This window comes from Oreochromis niloticus, linkage group LG2, assembly GCF_001858045.2.
Source record: "Oreochromis niloticus isolate F11D_XX linkage group LG2, O_niloticus_UMD_NMBU, whole genome shotgun sequence".
In the NCBI taxonomy this organism is placed as follows: domain Eukaryota; kingdom Metazoa; phylum Chordata; class Actinopteri; order Cichliformes; family Cichlidae; genus Oreochromis; species Oreochromis niloticus.
Genome location: NC_031966.2, coordinates 22,678,779 through 22,700,760, shown reverse-complemented (window position 1 = coordinate 22,700,760; position 21,982 = coordinate 22,678,779). Strand labels below are relative to the sequence as shown.

General features: G+C 42.5%; 1 protein-coding gene across 10 annotated transcripts; it reads right to left on the bottom strand.

The window, feature by feature from the left end:
- Positions 1 to 4,091: 4,091 nt before the first annotated feature.
- LOC100691354 (catenin delta-1) lies at positions 4,092 to 21,584 on the bottom strand. Of its 10 annotated transcripts, none has more exons than XM_019365820.2 (22): positions 21,266 to 21,584; positions 15,860 to 15,983; positions 14,282 to 14,445; positions 12,269 to 12,337; positions 12,060 to 12,179; positions 11,687 to 11,949; positions 10,934 to 11,215; positions 10,593 to 10,830; positions 10,251 to 10,473; positions 9,898 to 10,093; positions 9,666 to 9,783; positions 9,388 to 9,541; positions 9,172 to 9,189; positions 8,805 to 8,873; positions 8,485 to 8,612; positions 8,167 to 8,317; positions 7,872 to 8,064; positions 7,503 to 7,711; positions 7,369 to 7,410; positions 7,204 to 7,271; positions 6,914 to 7,016; positions 4,092 to 5,643 (listed from the first exon to the last, which is right to left on the bottom strand). In XM_019365820.2, the coding sequence occupies exons 3-21, from the start codon at positions 14,438 to 14,440 to the stop codon at positions 6,957 to 6,959; spliced, it is 2,760 nt and encodes a 919-aa protein (XP_019221365.1). In that variant the 5' UTR covers positions 14,441 to 14,445; positions 15,860 to 15,983; positions 21,266 to 21,584; the 3' UTR covers positions 4,092 to 5,643; positions 6,914 to 6,956. The 10 variants fall into 10 exon arrangements, with proteins under 10 accessions (XP_019221365.1, XP_025767518.1, XP_025767522.1 ...); XM_025911733.1 differs by having other exon boundaries at positions 6,962 to 7,016; XM_025911737.1 differs by lacking the exon at positions 21,266 to 21,584 and adding an exon at positions 20,786 to 21,227 and having other exon boundaries at positions 6,962 to 7,016.
- Between the last annotated feature and the right edge of the window lie 398 nt (positions 21,585 to 21,982).

Genomic DNA, 21,982 nt, shown 5'->3' with positions numbered 1-21,982 from the left:
GAGCTGGATTTTAGTGGTGAGAGGTGGAAAAGTACATTAACTCCACTGGAAGGTTAAAGGATAGATTTTTTTTTTCAAGTCTATAAAGCATTTTCAGCTGTGAAATACTGAAGGTGATGGGGGACAAAATTTACACCTTTTACTTTGTCTAAAAAACTTAACTCAGCCCTTGAGATGAGGTCAAAATGGGGCTTCAGCAGCCCAAGTAAGACAATTCAAGCTGGTTTTGTTCAAACGTTACATTCTTTGGAGTAATAAATTCCCTCTAAGTGCTTCCTGGACAGTGTTTGCGTAGAGCTGGGATAGTAACACAAATCAGGAAAAAGGAGACTACAGGACTGCGACGCTGGAACATCACTGTTTGACTTTTCCACCTTGGACAACTGACACTTTATTTAACATACAGGAAAAGTACATTTGCTGTTCAGTGCAGAGAGAAAACCAGGCCAAACATTTAAGATCATAAGTGCTTCACTCTACACATCAGACAGACAAAGTTTCTGCTTTAAAAAAAAATGTATAAAACTGGTAGTGATTTATACATTTTGAGGGCCATGCAAGAACCTTCAGTGCAATAACAAAATCTTCCAAAAGTTGTAAAAATCATTGCAGTTTAAAAATTGGATATTTTTTCACTTTTATTTGTTTCATAAGAGAAACAAAAGCTGGAGCACACTGAATATTTAAATTGATTTTAAAGGAACCTGATTCAGCTGCTGGAAGAAAAATTTCATCCATTATATTTTATTTTAAGATGGACAGAGGACCGGCAGGGAAATGTCTCCTACTCAAATATTAGTATGTGCTCTTTTAATCCAAGAGCAACGTGTGGTCCCCCTGGAGTCCTGTTTTTCTACATTCCAGTTCACGTTGTGCCGTTGTCTCTGTGCACGTCAACATGGACTTCCTCAAATGACGAGGGGGCGATCAGACCAAAAAACTTGGTAGATGACGTTGTGTCCACTTGTGGTGGAGTCGGTCGGGGCCAGCGCTCATTAAATTTGACAAAGAAGAGCGGGTCTTTGAAAGGCCCCCCGTAGATGATGGCTTGCATCAGGTAGACGAGAGCTACCACCATGGAACTGATGAGAAAGAAGGGGATGAAGGGCCTCAGGTGGTGCCACGCCACCCTGATCCCATATCCCAGGCCACCGAGCCCGCTCTGCCCACCAGTGTGGGTGGTGTGGCGGGAGGAATCTGGGGCTGGAGTATGTTCAGGGGACTCGTTATCCGAGTTCGAAGTGGATGGACCAGGGAGGCTGAGTGTATCCATGAGCCAAATCAAAGCCGTTCCGTTGCTCTATCTGTTTGTATGGTCACGCATAGTCCTCCACAGATCACCTCTAGGGAGTATAAGGAAGGAAGCGTAAAGCCACACATAAAATCCCAGTGGTGTGGTGTCCCTGTGGTGAATCCAGCTCTACATTCCTCTCTCGATCACGTACTGTATTCCCTTGGTCCTCCCGGTGGGGTTTTTTTCCCTCCGATATGGTGTGCAGGAGTTAACTGCCGCTGCTTCTATCTGAGCGTTAGAGAGGAAACGAGGAACAGCGGAGGAGCCCTAAATAGAAATGACACCGAATGATAGGACACCATGAAGGAGAGGGGGAGAATCTGCTGCGTTTGGTGGTCTCAGGTTTAAAGAGCCGTGTGTGTGTGTGTGAGTGTGTGTGTGTGCACCAGCTGCACAGGTTGCAAGCATTACACACACGCAGTGAGTAACCCAGACAGGCGCACATCTGAGTCAGATAGCTGCTTGCAACAGCTGTGCAGTTTATTACAGCTCTAATATTAAAGCTGTAAGCAAGGAGTTCAGCTATAAATGTTGCTATAAGATTACCTTCATAAACTGGAAATTCTTTGAGATATTTACATGCAACTGTCCGGTTATCTTTCCTTTCCCATCATGAATGAGGAGCCTACTAATTTTGGCAAGGGAACTTCACAAGGCTCCGTGTCGAAAGGATAGATTTACTATTTCTTTCTCCCTTCTCAGTATGTCTTAAAGCAGCACTCACATGTCCACATATACATTTCAGGACTCATTTGTCACTGTGATTCTTTCCTTGTAGCTTTATAGCTGTGAACAAAGTCTAAAACCTTTGTAGCAGAAGATTTCTTTCATGATTCCTCCTTTGCAGCTGAGCGAGTAAATAAAAAGAATAAATCAATATGTATATAATAATTGAATGGAAATGACTGTTGCTGCCCATCAATCAGTGTTCTGAGAAACTGCAATGAAGCCCATCAAGAGCTACATCTCAGACTTCACAGGTCTCAGTTAGCATGTTAAATGTTAAAGCAATCCAAAGTATTCTAGAGTCAAATGTGAGTCTGACTGTGCAGCAGCTATAGTTGACTAAGCACAGCAGTAAATCTACAACAGAATGACTGAAAAGTAAAGAATTGAGTTGTTGCAACAGCCCAGTAAAAGTCCAAACCTCAGCCTGACTGAAATGCTGTGGTGGGACCTTAAAAGAGCCGTGCATAAATGAACGCCTGCAAACCTCAATGAACTGAAGCAATGCTGAAAAGAAGAGTGGGCCAAAATTCTTTTACAGTGACGTGAGAAACAGATGAAGTCATACAGAAAACTACTTACTGCTGGCTCTACAAGCTACTGAATCATGGAGCATGCTTAGGTTTTCACACACTGCTTCTGCAGTTTAACTTTATTTTTGTTAAATTTCAGCAGTGAGGGCTGTTTCTAGCTAATGTTAAGACCTGTTAAAGAATAGATCATTATTATTTGTTCCTACCATAATAAAATAGAAGATAAGTAGAACTGAAAGAGGTTTTGCTTTATTTATTTTTCTTAACCAAAATTCTCAAATTGCACATGTCTTATACAATTCAGGATAAGGGGGCAGTGGAGTCTAGCTCAGCTGCCCTTGGCTAATAGACAGGATGCACTCTGGACAGGTTGCCAGTCTATTGTTGGCCTTTGTTCCTTTTACACGCTTAAAAACTCAAATCAAGCCTAGTTCTCAAAACTTAAAATACATTGTAGGCGTATTGGGGTTTTTGGCACATCTCTCATAAATCATTAATCATAGCTTCCCTTGTAAACAGGACTCTGTGGCTTTTAAAAGTGAAAATGACTGCTAAAGATTGAGAGATGAAAGCAGGAATAATATTTGTATGCTGGTGTGATTCAAACTGTTACATCTAAAAGTAAAGAGATTCAATAATGAATAAATTGTTTATCTAGTAGCTACTACAATAAGCGTGTGAACCTGACTATAGAACAAACTCCCTCACGGCACTAAAACGCCACTAACATGCCCTCACTGGCTGTCTTCCTGCACCGTGCGTATTAAATTTAAGGTTAATTTTATATTCCAAGCAGACGCATACACATCATAGCTTAACTAATATCAAACTTTCACACAGACATCCGCTCAAAGCCCTCGTGATCCAGCAGCTGCTTCTCAGCCAGCCCCGGATGCATTTCAGATGCGCTGCATACTTGAAACACCTAGACACTTTCGTATCCACAGACAACCAACCGTGTATCTTTGACATGTTAGGAAGCAAACAAACACACACCTTCAGGACACTACCCTCCTGTCAACAGGCTGCTCTGCGCGTAACCAGAGACAAACAGCAAAGCCGAGAACGTCAGCGCTCGTCCGGCCTTCAGCTTTACTGTGGCGCTTGAAAGTTAGCTGGCTTTAATAAGGCTTGAGCACAAGGTGCGAGCAGTTTGAGGTCTTAAGTTAGGAGATTAACGTGTTTGTCTCTTAAATAAAAAGCATTTCCCAACTGAAAGCACTACTAATTAGATCTAAAGATGTGAGGGAGTGAATATCAAACACACCAACTATGAGCATTTGCCATTTGGCATTACAAGAGTGAGGGGATGAAATTACACAGATGCATTTCCCCTCTTTAATTAGATATGTTTATCCACACGATACAGGAGTCCTTCCTCAAATCAGCACACAGACACATCAATCACACGTTACCAAAGCTTGTCTAGGAAAAGATCTTTATTTATAAAAAACAACCAGTTACATACGTCACTGAAAAAAAAAAAAAAAAAAAGCAACTTCTCAGAGCCAAGGCAGGTAATGAATGGTACATCATAATTTTACATGGATAGGCAACAGTACAAATATACTATGTGTGTGAAGAGTAAAAAAAACAAAAAAAGATGATTGGTCTCTTTTGCCTTTAAAACAACTCTGCTGTAAAAGTGGAATTATAAAGTAGAACAAATTGCATAATGCTCTCATCCACCACTCCCATACATATAAACCTCCAGAAAATAAAAATAAACAGACAAAGAAATACAAAAAAAACAAAAAAACAAACCCAAAAACAAATGTGCCTTCTGCCAGCCTCCCACTTTAAATTACACCTGTATCTCTCCCAACCTGTTAAAACTCGAGTCTCCTCTGAGTAAAGAAGCCTCCCAAATGTTTTTTTTTGTAACACAGACAAGCATGTATAAAAAACAGCTACAGAATTTTATATTTAAATTTCTTCCAAAAAGTCACTCCAGCTGGTCCAGAAGAAAAATGAAAGAAAAAACAAAAAGGATGAACAGGTAGGTGTACAGGAATGGTTAAGGGCCTTCTGAAGCTGTATGTCGAAATATTTTAGTGGCTTAGTAGTGTTTGTTCACAGCTTCTCATCTCAGTACCAGGTCTGACGTGTTGGCTGGTTTAGTTGGCTAAACCCAAACAGGAAAATCCAAAATAAAGCAGCTGAAATTCTCCTAAATGTTCCATGTGTGGAGGGACAAAAGGGAACAAAACAAAAACAGCTTCCTCACAGGAAGAGAAGCCAAAAAAAAAAAAGAAGAAGAAGAAAAAAAAAAAAGACAGCATGACTGATGGAATAAACATGTGGTGTCATCTGGATCAACACACAATCATTCAAAAGGTCCATATTCATTTTCCACGTGCACACACGCCCACAGGTTTACTGTATGATAAATATACACACACCTGCCCCTTCTTGTCATCCCAACTGAGAGAAAATAACTCTAGACAGGAAAATAACTCCTATATAAACATTCTCAATCTACAGGGCGGGCTGTCGGTGTGTCCCAACCTCCCAATGATCCCAGTACAGGGATGACTTAAATTAATGAGCCAAAACTACTGCAGTCACCCCCCCTTTTTCTTTTTATATACAGTATATACCCTACTTAAATGTCTAAATACAAACTTATCAGGGCCAATGTCAGGTGGCTGTAACATGGCAATAAAATTGCGAGGAGGAAAAAATAAAAAAAGTTAACAGCATGAGAAAAAAGAAAAAAAAGAAAAAGCAAGCCGGAGGACAACACCAGAATCAAATGATTGTCAACAAAGGTGATTGCCTTTACAGAATAATTATAAGTTATAAACGGAATACATTTCTGCTGCTACAACTGAATTTGCACGTGTGTGTGTGTGTGTGTCTGTGTGTGTCTGTGTGTGTGTTGCTTGAAAGTCTTTGCCTGCAACACAACCACTTTCTTTGGATGCCAACCCCCCCGCCCCCATGTTTTGATCCCATCTGTGTGGTGATAAGAGAGAGAAATGGGGAAAGGAAGGGGTGAGAGGAGAGGGAGAGTCTGGATCTTCTCTCCTCAGTAGCAGTGGTAGGGCAGGGACGGCCCAGTCTGGGTGATGCAAACTATCAGTTTTTCTGGAGGAAGAGAGGAAAACACAATGATTAAAAAAACATAAGTACAAAAGATGCGGCTGATTTAGACATCAAACAAGGAGGCAACACAAAGACTTGTGTGGTATAAGTATGGCACGCTACACACTAGTGTTGTCACAGTAACCGACCTTTCATCAGGAGGCTACTATAATCACATTACTGTTTTAGTTTAGTAAATTAGATTCTAATTCTTGGCCTGCTGCCCTCCACATAAAATTATTCCATAATAAACTGAGGTCTGTACTGAAGTCAATCATTCATTAACGACTCTAAACGAGAGACTGGGCTGCTCTGATTGATTTGTTACGCGTCTTAACTGTCAAACATGTTTATTTAAAAACCCTCACCATTCTGGACATGCAGTCAGAAACATTTTACAAAGTAACCCCAACAAAGCTGTTAAGAAATAACACTTCTTGCCACTACTTTCCTCACAAACTCAAAGAAATCAATGAAACCCATTTCCATTCTGGGGTATCTGTTATTGTAGTAGCCGACACAACCACAAGAGTGTGCTCTCACACACAAATAACAACCCACAACGGTGGAATGGCTCTCCGGAAAACCAGACAAATATTTCACAACATGACAAAAGCATTAACACTTCCCGACATTCTTAAATCCAATCCAGCAGCTGATTGTAAAGGACTTTGAGGGGACAATGATTAGAGTAGCTGTCACAGCAAAACTGCTTTGGGAATCCTCAATTTCATCAGAATCGTTTTGATTTTCATGCGCCATTTTTTGCTACGAACAACAAATGTGACCAGTAACTTTTTTGCATGGCATTTAACACCATAAATGCACACATAAGGCACAAAAGGGCCCGAAGTTTCATGCCATTTGTACCCAGTCCCCTGAGATCATGTACAGCAAACGGGTAGAAAACTGAAGCCGAACTTTGGTTTTGCATTAAAAGGACTGAGTAACTTTTAAAACTGGGGTATTGTGACAACACTAATGCATAAACAGTTATTATTCTGAGGATCTAAACGTTATTATTTATTGATCAACCTGGGGTTCGGATTTACAATGACAGAGGACAATGCACAAGGAGCACCTAGCAGCATACTATACCAGCATGAATACACAACACATCAGGGTATCTCCTATTTAAGCATCAGTACAACGATACCTCTGCCTGTTTTAGTTCACAATCAGACTTGGACCAGGTTTCACTGAGGTTTTCAGTTATTAGAGACAAAAAGGAGTTCATAAAGGTCATGCAGGAATAGAGGTCAGTTGGACATACCATGCTGTTACATGCAGAGGGGGGTAGAGGGGATGGGGGAGGGCTAACCATCGTAGGAGTCCAATAGAGGCAGGGAGCCCTTTCTGCCCCCATACACCCCTCGCTGAGAGAGGAGCCAAGAAAGACAGAGAAAGAAAGAAGGTGGACAGGAAGTGAGTGTGAAAAAATATGTGTCAGTAATCGTGAGGTTTTAAAAGGTTACAATCAGGAAATATTCAGAGCTGTGCAGGAGGTTAGGGATTAGTGTCATTAAGCCAGCAATCCAACATGTTAACAGTGACTTGAAGTACCGGTAAAGTGTCTGTGGTCTCATCCAGAGTGTGTCTCCTTTCTTTCTGGTCCAGTGTAGAGTAGGCCTCTGAAGGAAGATGAAAACAGGTTAAAATTTACTAAAGATTTATTCTTGAGGGAAAAAACAAAAAACCCCAAAAGAAATGTAAAAGAAATCTACTAACCAGGGCCAATGTCATTCAGGGGAATCATGTCCCTCTTTTCCCCTGACACAAAGAAAAACAATTCATGAGCCAAGCTGTAAAACTTCATAAATAACCCTTCTGCCAAATTTGATGTAAATACTTTCTCTGCTCACCTCTGTCCAGGAGGGGTGTAGTGCTGTCTTCATAGGTGCCGTTAGCTCGAGTGCTCGGGCCGTTAGTGGTAGTGGTGCCTGGGTTAATGTTAACCATGAAGTCAGTCTTCTTCCAGCCGTCTTTCTCAAGAGGTCGGCGCAGTTCCTTGTGAGCCCAGACGAGCTGCAGGACCTGGCTCGCCCCCCGCACTTCGCGATCAGAGCGCTTGCTGCAAGATAACCAGAGATAAGGGTTGGAGCTGTTATCATCTCTGATGCGTTTTCTGTTATATAACACACACACACGGCTTACACCGGTTAGAAAACAGCTACTTTTATAGGACAAAAAACATAAGCAAAGCACCTTTTCTACACTCAGAAAACACTCACCCATCTTTGTTGATTAGCACCAGGCTCTCGATGCCTCGTTTCTCTCGAAGGACCTTTGCTGGCTCCAATCTGTTGCCTAGCACCTCAGTGAGCGTGCTCAGTACAGACACAACCGTCTCCTCGGATAGATTACGCCCAGACTGATTCTGAGCTCCAGGCAGGTTGGCCACAAGATGAGGCACTGCATGCAAACCTGCAAGAGAAACTCTTACGCTTAACCCAAGTGCAATGAATGTTTAGAAAAATGACACAGATGCTAAAATAATAGATAACAGCTAAGAAGAAACAATCTTACCTAGCAGTTCACAGTTACGGTTGTCAATGGCAAGATTCCTCAAAGCTCCAGACATTGCACGAACCACACGGTCATTGCCATGAGCCAGCAGTTCTGCCATCATGGGGAGTCCCTGCTCATGACGCACCTTGGCCCTGATATACCGACCATACTGCATGAAAAGCACAAAGAGTAGATCAACTTCACTTTTCATCTAATAACATAAAAACAAAAAGACCCAACTATTCAGGGTTCATGCACTTTTAAAGTTCAAAATTAAACATTAGCCTTTTATAGCAGAGAGCCAGCTCTGAATCACTGATAAGAAATGATACTAACAGTCCACCGGCCAGCACACAGGTTCTGGATGGCGCCGGCAGCAGCCTCGAGCACCGATGGGTTCTGGGTCTCTTTGAGCAGTGACGTGTAAACACGAACCACTTCAGGCTGGAACAAAAGCTCATAACCTAAAGTTGGCAGAGAGAGAGAGGAGTTTTAGTTTGTGCTGGGTGTAGATAACACCTACAGTATATCAAAGCTGATGTCCACCAACTGAGATGATAGAGACTACTTCTTAATACACAAGAGGATTTGTGTGCTTTGTTATGAACACAAGCTCCCTGATCAAATATAAATCATCTGAAGGAGACAAACAGTACCTCTGGCAGGTGTCGCTCTCTTTGGAATATCAACCATATCTGCACTTCCATCATCTACATCCTTCTTTCCTGCAGAAAAAAAAAAATAAGAAAAAAGAAAAAACAGCAGATAAGACAAAATAAGTGATGTTGGGAGGGGGGGGTATAACCGTTTTCATATTCTCAGTCTTCTACTGCTATCTGGTCCAACATGCAACCAGTAGAACAAGCATCATCAGCATGCAATGCTATGTGTGATCATGCCTGTGGAATGCGTGTAAATTCAACGTTATTTCTCCAGGTGTTTCAATATGCATTAGTAAAATAATGTGATGAGAGGGATGGACAGCTTCGCAGGTTCGTGAGAACACCAAACGCAAACTCTTACCTTTGGAAAACCACTCATCTAAACAGAGCACAGAAAGAGGAAGAAGTGAAATAGGGTGGGAAGAAATAAGGAGGGAGAAAAGGAAAGGGGGGAAACAGTGGTAGAGTGTGAAAAACAGGGAAAGGGTCTTCTGCCACCAAAAAGCTCAACCCCACCAGTAACTGCCACTCACTCAAGCACAAATCTGACACAATGGAGTAGCTGTAAAACACCAACCTTTGCCTTTTCTAGAGCCAAAGCAGCCGCCCTTGCTGGCTGGAGCCGGGCCCTGGTTGACAGGTATGGCCTCTGCGTATTGTTCACAGCCGGGGATTTCACGGTGAACCTGATAGGACAGATTCCTCAGGAGGCAGACGCAGTTCTCCACCAGCTATAGGAAGAAGGGGTGAATGGGGACAAGAGGCTCAAACTCCAAGTTTTATTTTTATTTTATTTTTTTAAAATCGCACAACTGTCTTGCGAAAAAAAGAGACAGTTTTAAGTGAATTTTTAACCTTATTGTCCACATCTTTGCAGTTGATCTGTGACTGGACCATGTACATAAGTGAATCCACCAGCCCCGTGCATTCCCTCAGCTTTCGTCTGGCCTCGCTGCGTTCTGAACTCACATTCCTGCAGTAAAGGAAGAGAGGTTAAGCACATAATTGCATGTTTTCTCCTTAAAATAAGCTTCCTTTTCTCCTTCTTCAACTTCCTCTGCTTTTCATCCATTGATCTCTTGCATACCTAAGGCAGCCAGCAGTGTTGGTCAAGGCGGTCTGCCACTCCATATGGCGTGGTTTGCAGCTTTCTTCTCCTCCTCCGCTGTTCCCTCTCTCCCAGCCTGAGTGTGGAACGATCACCTCGTCAACTAGAGCATGCAGGGCGTGGTCCACAATCTCCATCTTAACTGAATCGTGGGATGAAAGGTTCCACAAGGTGCCTGGGATAATATAGAATGAATATTAGAATCACTAAAATAAAGAGACAGTTGAGCCTTTAAATATAACCACCACACAAAACCTCCAAATAGTAGTAACATTTAAGAGGTGCATATATTAAAAAACAAAAAGCACAAGTATTTTAAATAACAGTGATACCTGTGATAGTGTCTGTGAGATCCTGGTTGTGTGTTTTCCTCAGTAATCGGACCAGAGCAGGTACGCCATCGCAGTTCTTGATGGCGATCTTGTTGTCTTGGTCTCGTCCATATGAAATATTCTTCAGAGCCCCGCAGGCTGAGTGGTGCACATCCTTACTAGGATGGTCCAGCATCGATACCAAAGCTGGGATGCCCTTCAGGCGGCGCACCTCTGATTTAACCTACAAACATAATTAGATACTTCCTTTAAAAAAAAAAGAAATTAGCAGAAGAAACACTACAACTCAGCATACAAAGAAAGAGAGAACTACCAGAAACACAACTGCAGAGTTTGCTTTACCTTGTCGTTTTTGAATGTGAGGTGCTGGAGGAAGGCAGCAGCATTGGTCTTGACAGGGTCCAGGCGGTAATTCAACATGGCGATAACCTCCGGGAGCTCTGGCTGTCTCCACGAACTAGGAGGTTTTCTCAATGTGCTGTCCAGAGAAGCCATGCTTCCTCTCTCCATCGTCATCGGGACGGCCCAGGCGTATGGCTCAACGCTGCCCATGTCACTGTCCAAAGTGTCCTCGCAGCTCCTGTAAAAGGCGATGGAAGCATTTATCAAAAGTGTTTATTTATCAAATAAAATATGTAATATTGTGGAATGACTTAGTGCAGAACAGTACGTTTTTATTTTACCTCAGTCTTCGTCTATCGATTCCCCCAGGTCCCGGTCCCAGGCGTGGCATGGTACCATAGCCTCCAGGGTGCATGGGTGGAGGCCCCATTCCATATTCATCATATCCCATGCTACGCTGATCATCCTCCAAACCATAGTGACCGTGCCCATACCGCATCTCCATCGCAGAGCCCATGGCCCTCATTGCCCGACCCACCTGGGGCTGTGCTGCGTACGGGTCGAGCTGCTGGCGGCTCGGAGCCCGGTAGCCAGAGTCCAGAGTCCTGTAGCCATCCATTGGCCTGAGTAAAGATGAAAAGACAGTGTTAGATTGATAGCAGGATAGGTGCTGCTAATGTGGAACAGATCGACACGTGTTATCTGATGTCACATCTCGACTTCAGTCTGACACTTCATAGTCTGAGAACAAATGGGGAACAGATGTTTATAGTTCAAGGCCTGTCAACTATAAATTCTGCTCATGTCAGTTTCACACATGACTGAATGATTATTTAGAACATGCACTACAAAAAGCATGCTTAAAATAAAGGAAAAAAAATGGAATTATATTTAGTTTTGAATTATTGAGTGTCTATTAGTATTAACAAGGGCTAAAGAGTTAAATAATTAATGAGGCAAAAGAGGAAGTTATTCCCCTGTATGCAGCGATGGAAACTTCCGTTACACTGTGGCTTGTAAAGACGTGCATGTTTGAATGTAGGGCAAAGCAGTCACCATCAAACGTCAAGACACTGTCCAGAAACATCAATCACCTGTAGCGATCATCCATGTGTGAACCCCTGCTCAGACTAGCGTAGGCCTCTGATGGCGGACCTCCGCGATAGTCATCGTAACCACCCACAGGGCCATAGTGGTAGTTTCTGGGTACTGTAGCAGTGGGGTAGTCCATTCCACCAGGCTGCCTGTAAGGACGGTCCAATGTGGCGCTGTAGACGCCCATACCAGGCACTGACAAGCCCCCATCGATGGACAATGACGCAGTAGGCAGGACTGTGCGCGATATCGGTTTCTTCATCTGTGGCATAGTGAGATCAGTCCAGTGTTTTAAAGTGTTCATGGCAAAATTAAAATTTAATAATGTCTGATATCATCGGTGAAACTAAAGCATGCGCTAGATTAACATACCCCATTGTCCATCCGCCGTGTGGTTCCTTCTTCGGAAAAGACTGAATGCACTTCCTGAGATTCATCCTCTGGTGTGTAGCTCTCATCTAGAGCGCCATGTGCGGGGTCCACCATCCTGTACTGTAGCAAAGACACCACACATGTAAATATTTAAGCATATAAAAATAATGTTCTTTCATCTATGTGCTTAACTTTTTACAATCACATACCTGTGTGCCGTTTATATACGTGTCTGTCAGCTTCAGTCGTTCTATGTCTGCATCCCCTAAACGCCCGTTCTGGGATGAAAGAGAAAAACATGACACTGAAATACACAGGGAAAAAAAATTAAATATACCATTTCACTGAAACAATATACAAGATTGAGGGTAAAGGCACAGTTCCCAGTAGTCGGTGCTGTCTACTTTTAACCACTCAGATGATATTACTGCTGCTGAAGCACATTCAGTGCTGACCAAACCGTCCCTGCATGTTTATGGTCTGTGAATCACTGCCAGACACGGAGGAGGACATTTTGGAATGCAGCCAGTCATCCTCACACCTCATTTCCTCCTGCACTAAACTCTTATATAATCAAAGGCTGTCACAGTGTACGACTTGGGACGCTTTCTTTCTAAACCAGACTAACACTCTAGCAATGCAACTACTTCGGTTAGTGGCAAAAGCGCAGCACAACTGAGCTATTTTGGAAGCGTTTCTCAGCAGCTGTTTAGCGTTTCAACACTCAGTTTCAGTATTACTGATACTGCTGACCAGAAAAATATTTAAAGACCTTTAACAATTTCTTCCACTTTGTTGCAATGCTACTGCATTTTATTGTGTGCCCACAAGGAAGCAATGTGAAGATTGGAAGTGCAGACTGTACATACACCGTAAAGGAAGCACAAACTTCCTCTAGAGCTGGTCCTTCCTTTAATACCATCTGATTTACAAACAACTCTGGTATGCATTTGAACCCATAATGGCAGAACAGATACTGTGTGCCTTTATCATATCGCACTGACAGCTATCATAAAGTTTTTGTAGCCTTCATGCTTTCAAGGATTTTCATAAGACCAAACATGAGATCTAATCGATGTCACCACGCCCTGAAAAAGGAAGGAAAACATTTAAGAACTGCTTACAAGAGTGTGCCAACATTTTTCTCTTCTACTGTAAAAGTGCGACTTGATCAAACAAACAAAAGCAGGTCCATTATTTTCTAACTGCTCAAACTTGCTACTGTGATAGTTAAGCGCTATGGTAAAGAAAAATGGCACAAGATAACAGTGGGACCACATAAATTATTAGTCTGGAAAACAAAACAAGTGGGAGTGACAGCTAAACCTCTAAAAAGCTTTAAATAAAATTAACAAAATAAATATGCCATTTAGCAATCCTACCTCCATAAGTGCTCTCAGTTGTCAGATACAATGACATATTGACAGCATCAAAGCTAAAACGTGTCAGTTAATGGCCAAAATTTATCCACTGTCATTCTGAAAAGCCATCCTAAGCCAACCTGTCAGCTTCCTGCCAAACCTGGCAGCTCTGTGGAGTAGCCACAAGAATTTCTAACGTATAACACACAAATTTGCAAGTCTAATAGACACAACATGCAGCACCAACACACAGGCAGTTAAGACCGATGCATATAGCAGAAATGAATACTGACCTTTGAACATCCATTCATCTAGTATAGTTTAAAACAAATAAACACTGAGGATGCGACGTGATCATAAAAGTAAAGAATTCGTGATCTTAAAAACAAAATAAAAACTTGGGGAAGAAAACTTGTTTAGAGGACTATGCAACACATGCACAATGCTGTGAAGGGATAAGAAAATAACTGAAATTCCACAGCAGGGGAGAATGAAAAATGAATGTGAGTCAGAGTGCGTCCGGTGAGTGACACTGTAGACATGCTGATAGGTTTTGAAGGCATGTAACAATAAGTTTGCAGATGAGGGTTAACAAGTCAGACATATGTTATCAGAGTCCGTAAAGAAAGATCTAAAAAAAAAGGTACGACAATGATGCACAGAAACGCGCTTGCAGAGCACTGGCTGAGAGGAGGTGGGACCGAGGAGATAGGGGATGAGTGATGGATGGATGAATGTCAAGAGACAAACGATGCATGAACTCACTCCAAGGGTTGGATGGAGGGAATAATGATCCATACAAAGATGTAGAGGTGTTGAAATGACTCAAGATGGGAATATTTGGGTTCTTTGGGGAGTTACCTGTGTGTGAGGGAGGGGACGACCCAAGGTTGAGGGGCTAGTGGCGGGGAGGCCCACTCTCCTCCTCTCCTCCTCCAGCGCCCTGGTCAGCTGTTCAAACTGCACCTCCTGCTCCCTGACCGACTCCAGCAGAGCCGCTGCGCTCTCACACTGCTCCATACACACTACACAGCCCCAAGGGGAGAGAAGGGGGCGTTACACACATGCATACAGCCCTAAAACAGGCTACAGCAGTGGGAGAGGGTGTATAACAAAAACACACTCTCCAAACAGAGTACAGCGAGATCCAGCTGATGCATGATTTGAATGGGGAGGTGGTTATCCTCAGATCTTGTTTGGTAACTAATACAGAGGTCTCTTAGACAGCTAAGGGATTTCACAAGAGTTCGCTTCATGATTCGGCTTCAGTGATGAAATTACAACAGTTAGCGTAAAGACACGCCTCCAACTGAACCTCAACCAGAGAATACACTAGAATTTTATAAGTCTCTTCTTGTCATGTCCGTTTCATTCATTTTTTCCCCCACGTCACAACTATGAGCAATATTTCCCACATTTCATCAGCATCAATAGACAAGGAGTCTATACACACACACACACACACACACACACACACACAAAAAAATTGAATAAAAATAAGGTGTTCCTCTGCAATCATTCACATTCCCTAGAACTTTGTGACAAATACAAGACAGAGCAGTTGATTCATTGTCCTTGTCAGTCACATCCTATGGGGTCAATTGAATGAGACAATGTTTAGAAAACCAGTAGCAGCGACTGGTCAGCCTGCAGGTAGAGAACTGTGTAACCAGGAGGAGGGAGCAAACTTTAAAAAAAAAATAATAATAATAAAAATAAAAAAGAGAGAGATCAGTTGAGGAAAACAGATTTAAAAAAAATAAATAAAATGTATTTTTTGATTAAAATAAATATATTTGGGTGGCCAAGTAATATAAATTCTATGCGTGGCATAGAATTTAAAAAGAAGAAGAAGAAGAAGAAAAAAAAAAAAGTTTCACTGGTAAACTGCAGCAGAGGGGAAGTGGTAGCAGAGGTTTATAGCACTTAACCATAAGTTTGTTAAATCACAAAGTGTGAATATGTAGGATTTTATCACAACATTACGTCAATGACTGCATGCAGTTTAATAAACCATCATTCAATAAACAAAGATATCCTCTAAATTTTGACACTGTCCGATACCACACAAGAAATGAGACGCCAAGAAAAGTTTTTAAAACATGTTGTAGTATCTTTGTATCACAAGACATTTCATGCAGCTAAAGTTTCAGATAAGAGCAGACAGAAGCGAAATGCTGTCCTTGAATGACTCACTTTTTTTTTTTTTTTTCCCCCCATATTAAAGTAGAATAATTTCTGGTGATAAATAGAAAATACTTCATATAAACAACCTTTAGCCTTAGAGAATGAACCTTTTTTTACTAAAACAGGAAGCTTAACACCACAACTTACAACCTTTAACCCCAAAGAGAACTGCACACTTCTCCTTATGGGTTGACCACTAAAAATGCACCATCTGCCTTTAAACTGGGTTTACAGAAAATCCAAAATACACACCTTAACCTGTGGGCGTGGTTTTGGTAGAAGAGGTGAGAGATCACACCAAGGTCAGAAGTGGCGCTTTAGTTGTTCATGTGGAAAGTGACCCAACTACCGAGCCCCAGAAGCAGGTAGAAATGGACTGCAGAGAAAGAAAGGAGAGGTGGAGGAAAGAGGGCGAGAAGCGTTTTAGTGAAGACGCATCGGCTTGAAAATCAGCAACACAGTGAGAATACCGTACAAGCGTGTCAACGGGAGTTGTTTGCTCGCTCTGTGAGGAGGAAGGCACAGCAGGGAGACAGATATACAGTAGTTTCAGCCTTTGGACACACCCTGTATTTACTCAACATTTGGCCAGAGTATGGAGGCTAGCTGGGGAAAGTTGAACAACCTGCAGCTATTTCTAGGTCGGAGAACCTCGACTGTCAGCATAAAGAGCTTCAGCAAAAGCAGGTTTTAGAGATTCTAACATATGTTCTTCTTACCACCTCTTCTTCTTTTTGCCCTTTTTCCATCCAAGATTTTCTCTCTAATCAGTTTTCATCCTACCTGTGGCTCCGAGCATTAATCCACAAATCTCCTAACTGACTTATATCCCCTCCCTCTATATCCTTTGTTATTGTACCTTAAGACACTGTTATACCAGAGGCAAACAACTGGATAGTGGAGACTCAGATCCTCTTATCTGGTGATACACCCTGTTCTGCAGCGGCCCAGCTCTTCATGAGGTGAATAAACCCGCTATTGCCACACACCTGCATGACCGGTTAGACAAGGTGGGGGGGGGTGGACTAAATTTCAGTCACACTGTCTGGCGCACTACCACAGCTGAAAGTTTGAACAACAAACAGGGCCCTGCATTTACAATTCAGGTAGCAGGTGTAGAGCAAAGCACAAAGCAAGCATTGGGGCTCAAGATGTGATGATGAATGACTCATCGTTTCACCTTCATGACACTGTATGAGTTTAAAAAGAACATAGTAATAAACAAAAAAAACCATTATCACACACTATTACCACATAGTAAGGTCATTTTCTCAGTTTCATTTTACCTAGTGAAATGACGCCTGCAGTGCTTGTCTGTTCCTGTATGCATTTCAAAATAATGACTAACAAAGCACACATGACATTTAAAAAACCTAAAATAAAATCCCAGAACGGGGTGTGCTCAGTATGGGAAAAGAGGGAGGAAAAGTGGGATGACCTGATGAGAAAACCAGGCGTGGCTTGTTTCCTAAGACAAAGGAATCCGCGAGAACCAAAACCAGCATTTGCATGTGGGATAAGGCTGGCTGCCAGGAAGTGATATGATGTCACCTCATTGACTCACAGAGAGTCATAACCTCCTACCTGAGCAAATCACAAACTGCTGTCCTGTTACCCACATGCCTTTATATGGTCACAGCCCAGACAGGGCTGATTTCATCCTTTAGAGATTGAGATGGGCAGACTTTTAAGAGCTGGAAACAAATAAAACAGATGGACTTGTAGGAAAGATGAGGGAATGAGAGGGTGAAGCTTGGGGGGGTGAGGGCGATAAGGAAAGGAGTGCTGAATCAAAGATAAAAGCTAATCTTGCATTCCTAGCATTGTCTCCTGCCAATTCAGCACAGAAGCCCACCCACTCATCCAGTGTGGAATGAGCTAAGCAGGACACTAGCTAATAATCACTCAGAGATCAGTGTTTACTGTGCTCTTGTGGCACTTCAAGGCAGGTTTACTCGTCACTGTGACCTAAACACAGGAAAGTAAACTAATCAAGTCTCTAAAGCTGCTCTGTTTCCACAGTTTTGTGATAAACTCGCATAGTCTCAATTCTTGGCTTGTTAAAATCATTAATATTATCATTACCCGTCTGTAGGCCATCTTATTGAACTAATGAGTACTAATGCCATTTGCACAAGATGAATTATAAACCATGATGGATATTTCTTGGCAAGCGAGAATGTGATTGTGTGCGTGTATATATACTGTGTGTGAGCAAGTGTGTTATTGTGGTTTAACCACAGCCAGGAGGGAATTTGCAGCTGTCAGCCCGGGAGGCTGGAGGAACAATGAGAAGTTTGTGCAACTGAGAGCACGAGCGCAAGTGTGAAAAGAGTTTGGGAGCAAGAAAAAGATCATTGGACACATTTGACTGTGCATGCATCTGTGTTTATAATGTCACTCTTTACATGCGCATGGCTTCTGTCCTCCATCCGACTCACTCTCTCACAGCTGTTAGTTTTGGCCTTGAAAGTCAGCGCAGAGTTTCGCTGAACAATGAAAACAATCAATGTCGTCCCACTGCCGCTCCGCTCCCCTTTCCCCTCATAGCCACTTCCTGAGAAACAGGATGTTATGAATTCGACATCAGAGCTGAGGAGAGGTCCGCAATGGCGTCTTTGGCTCACTATAAATCCTCTACCCCAATAGAACCAGTTGTACACAAACCTTGAAAACCTACCTAAGGTACACTTTCATAAACCACCAGCTGATGGTTGTCTTCTTCCATCAACAGAGTGTTTTGCTGCGGCGAAAATCCCCCATGGTCAATATGTTGATCACACGACCACAAGGCACTTCCCACCCTGCCAATATTGTTCTCCATTTACTGTTCTCTGTTCTGCTTTTGTGAACTTTGGGAACCAATTTTTATGAACCTGCATAGCTAAGTCATCGCAATCTATTTTAAAATAAGTTACTAGAGCTAGAGCATTTTTTTTTTTTTTTTTTTTTAAACAAATCTGGGATAACATCAGAAAAACTCTGACACACTGACATTATCATGAGTTCCCTTTTCTAATGCTAAAAGTGAGAAAGTCAGCATCACGGCTGCTCTAGCTAATGGAAATGATCTTGTGAGTTAGCTGTCATTAGGTGTAAGGCTAGATCATGCACAGGGCAGCAAACACGTGGCCTGTCCGCACGCTGTAAACTTTGGACGGTTACGTGCTCTGTTCTCACATGAGCTACATCAAACATTACTTTCACTCAAATCTCCTAGATATTACAAGTACAAAGTCATTCATTTTAATCACAGTTATGCTTTTAAATAATACTAAAACAAGAAAATTATTGTTTTGCTTTCAGCGCATTTTCCATTATTTGGTCCCAAAATGTACCCCCCGCAACTACCTGAAAACTCGAAGTTTCTGCTTTTTAAAAGTTTAATAAATCCACTAACCAAAGTCTGAGTAATCAGACGTTGTAACTTTATAACTGAGCACTTTAGACTGGTTAAAAGACTAGTTTATCTCTGATGCAACCAACTTAAATGTTTGCGGTGAATGTTTGCAGGCTCCATTTAAAATCAGTCTATTTTTGGTTTGTTGATTCAAGAAGCAGAGTGGTCTAACCACTGAATCAGATCACTATCTTCTGTTGGGTTTCAGACATTGTGGTCTGACATTTAATATAAAAAAAAAAAAAAAAAAAAATAAGCCCAGGAGTTTTTTTTCTTTTCCTTGTAATAAGATGTCGAAAAATATGCCCAGAAAGACCAACCTAAGAAAAAAGGTAAAGTGGCAGAGGAAACAAATGGAGCAACCCTGCGTGTGGACTTCAGGTATGGAGTCACAACATGGACTTATACACATTTTTAAAAAGTCTATGTAACTACAAAAACAAGTTTTCGTTTTCTTTAAAAGAGCCACACTGTTCCAAGTCAAATATGACAAGGAGAAGTAAAAGAGGTTCAACATGTCAAGTACCATGCCTTGAGGTCAACTACAACATCTGATCGAACACTGACACACCACGAGTCAGACAGCTCCATCTGATTCTGCACCAATCAGTCAACGTGACTCACTCACTCCTGTCAGGGGATATCTGATCATACTCACATGTAAGCAACAATATAGCCTCTGTCCACTTAATTAAACTCTAGTCAGCACAGAGGCACCCACACCTGCACCAGCTCCCTCTGAAACAAGATATTCACTGCTGAAACGCACATCTGTTCACACATCTCAAAGTAACTAACTGCAATTTGCTCTTAAGTCAGTTTGATGCCACTGGTGGTAGTTTAAGCTGAGCATGGCTTGTAATGGGATTGAAGCTTTAGCCTCCTAATCCACTTACATCCTAACACACACACACACACACACACACACACACACACTTAACATGCACGCACGTAGATGGACACACACATTAGGCCCTTCAGGGATTAACCTGTACACCTCAAGAGAGCAGACACAATTGTAGTCTGTGTCGGCAGCACGCATCAACAATCAAACAAGGACTTGCAGACAGACTTATTAGTGGTGGCACCTGGAGCACATGAGTCAGCTACAGGTAAAGTGATAGGTACAGGAAGCCTGTGTAAAAACACACTGTGTGCATTTGTGCCTTAATGAAACCAGTGTTTGTGAGTTCAGACACACAAACTGGCTGACAGTTATCCCCACCCAGGCACTTTCCTAACAAAAACAAGTCCACACAGGACTCACACAACAGGTTCACAGGCTGACAAGCTAATAATCCCAGGATGTGTGGCAGGCTGCAAATGGAAGACCATTAACCTCAGAGGTCTGCAACATATACATACACGTCTAACCAAACAGGTTTCCAATTATGCTTCAGGACACGGGAGAGCTCCTAATCGTAATTACCGTCAAGCCTGTGCAATCTGCTCCCTTCTTCAGCTGAAAAATATGTATGCTAACCGCAGAAAGGAGGCATCAGCTGCAACGATAAGTAGGTCAAACCACAGTTAAGTGCAAATAGGCAAAAAACAAAAACAAAAAACGCTCGAACATCACACTGCCTTATCTGCTTGAACGCCCCAAAACCTATCACCTGCAAGATCAGCTAGCTGTTAGCACCCCTTTTGAAACCCCACGCAATGTCGGGAATTGATTTGCTAGCGTTAAGATAGCAGCGTGGGGCAGGAGCGACGCGATGAGCTGGCACACAGAGACATAAATAAAAGGCGAACAAAGACTTACGCATTTGACTTACTCTGTAGTTGCGCTAGCGGTACTACACAAATAAATGACAACGCCGGAGATCAAATCAGCCCAAGTTGGCGTGAATGCTCGCTCAGCACCCGCATGACCTCGTTTGGCTGTCTTGCAGCGTTAGCATCACAATAACCCACATAGCCGTCCCAGATCGCTGCCAAAAAAATAGCCAGGCTAGCGTTAGGGTAGCAAAAACAGATTAGGCACGGGAATATTCGGTTAAAGCGTCCTTCACAGTCAGGTCTGGCGGCTTTCTTTGTTTTATCTCCTGGCACCAAAGGCTCGTTTGAGTCGTGTACGGCGAGCAATGGAGGGTCTCGACTTGAACTTAAAGTTAGCATCGTTAGCTAGCCGTGGAGAGTCGATGCTGTGACCACTCCTTGCCAGCGCTGCAGTGCACCCATAATTTGATGGAGGGGGGGAAAAACGCGACCCCCAGCACACTCAGCCATATGGTAACATTTACGAATTTACTCACCTGCTCTTGAAAAGCCTGCCCCTTCCAGACGGTCGTTTTTTTTTTTACTGTTTTCTGCCCTCTTTTTTTTCCCCCCTCCTTCTCCGGGTTCTGGGTCAAGCTCGTTAAAGACCGAGCGACATCACCGAGTTTTCTATCAAAAGGGAGGGCGGGATCAACGGCTACCGTAAAGACGCAGGCGCACAAAAAATTCCTCCTCTCATACAGGTGTTTTTCACGACGTGGGCGCAGTCGCTCAGCAATCTGCTATCAGAAAAGGGTCAAAATATAAAGTATCCCCTCCCAGATGAAACATACACTGGCTCGTGTGAGGAAGACTATTACAACAAAACGGAAGTGAGGGATTTAAATTGTGTTGTGGAATATAGAAGCTACCTCGCACCGCCTCCTATCTCCTCCCATTCATTTCCCTCAGTGGCCAAACACACACACACACAGAGTGATGTCATTTCATTGAATGCCCAAGAACAATAGTCTGAGAGGAAGCACCACTTTCATGGGGAAGTACGACAACAGCATTCCTCACCAAGTCGTCAAAACTACTGGTGTTAAAAACCGCTATCAACGGCCATCGTGCACATGTTACGCATGCGCTTGATCTGCTGGTAAACATGCTTCTTTACACGAATCATGCTTGACCACAGCTATTTAAAAGATTTAAGGCTCAACGCATGACTATACCTCTAGTTTTTGTTTTGTTTGGGTTTTTTTTTTTAC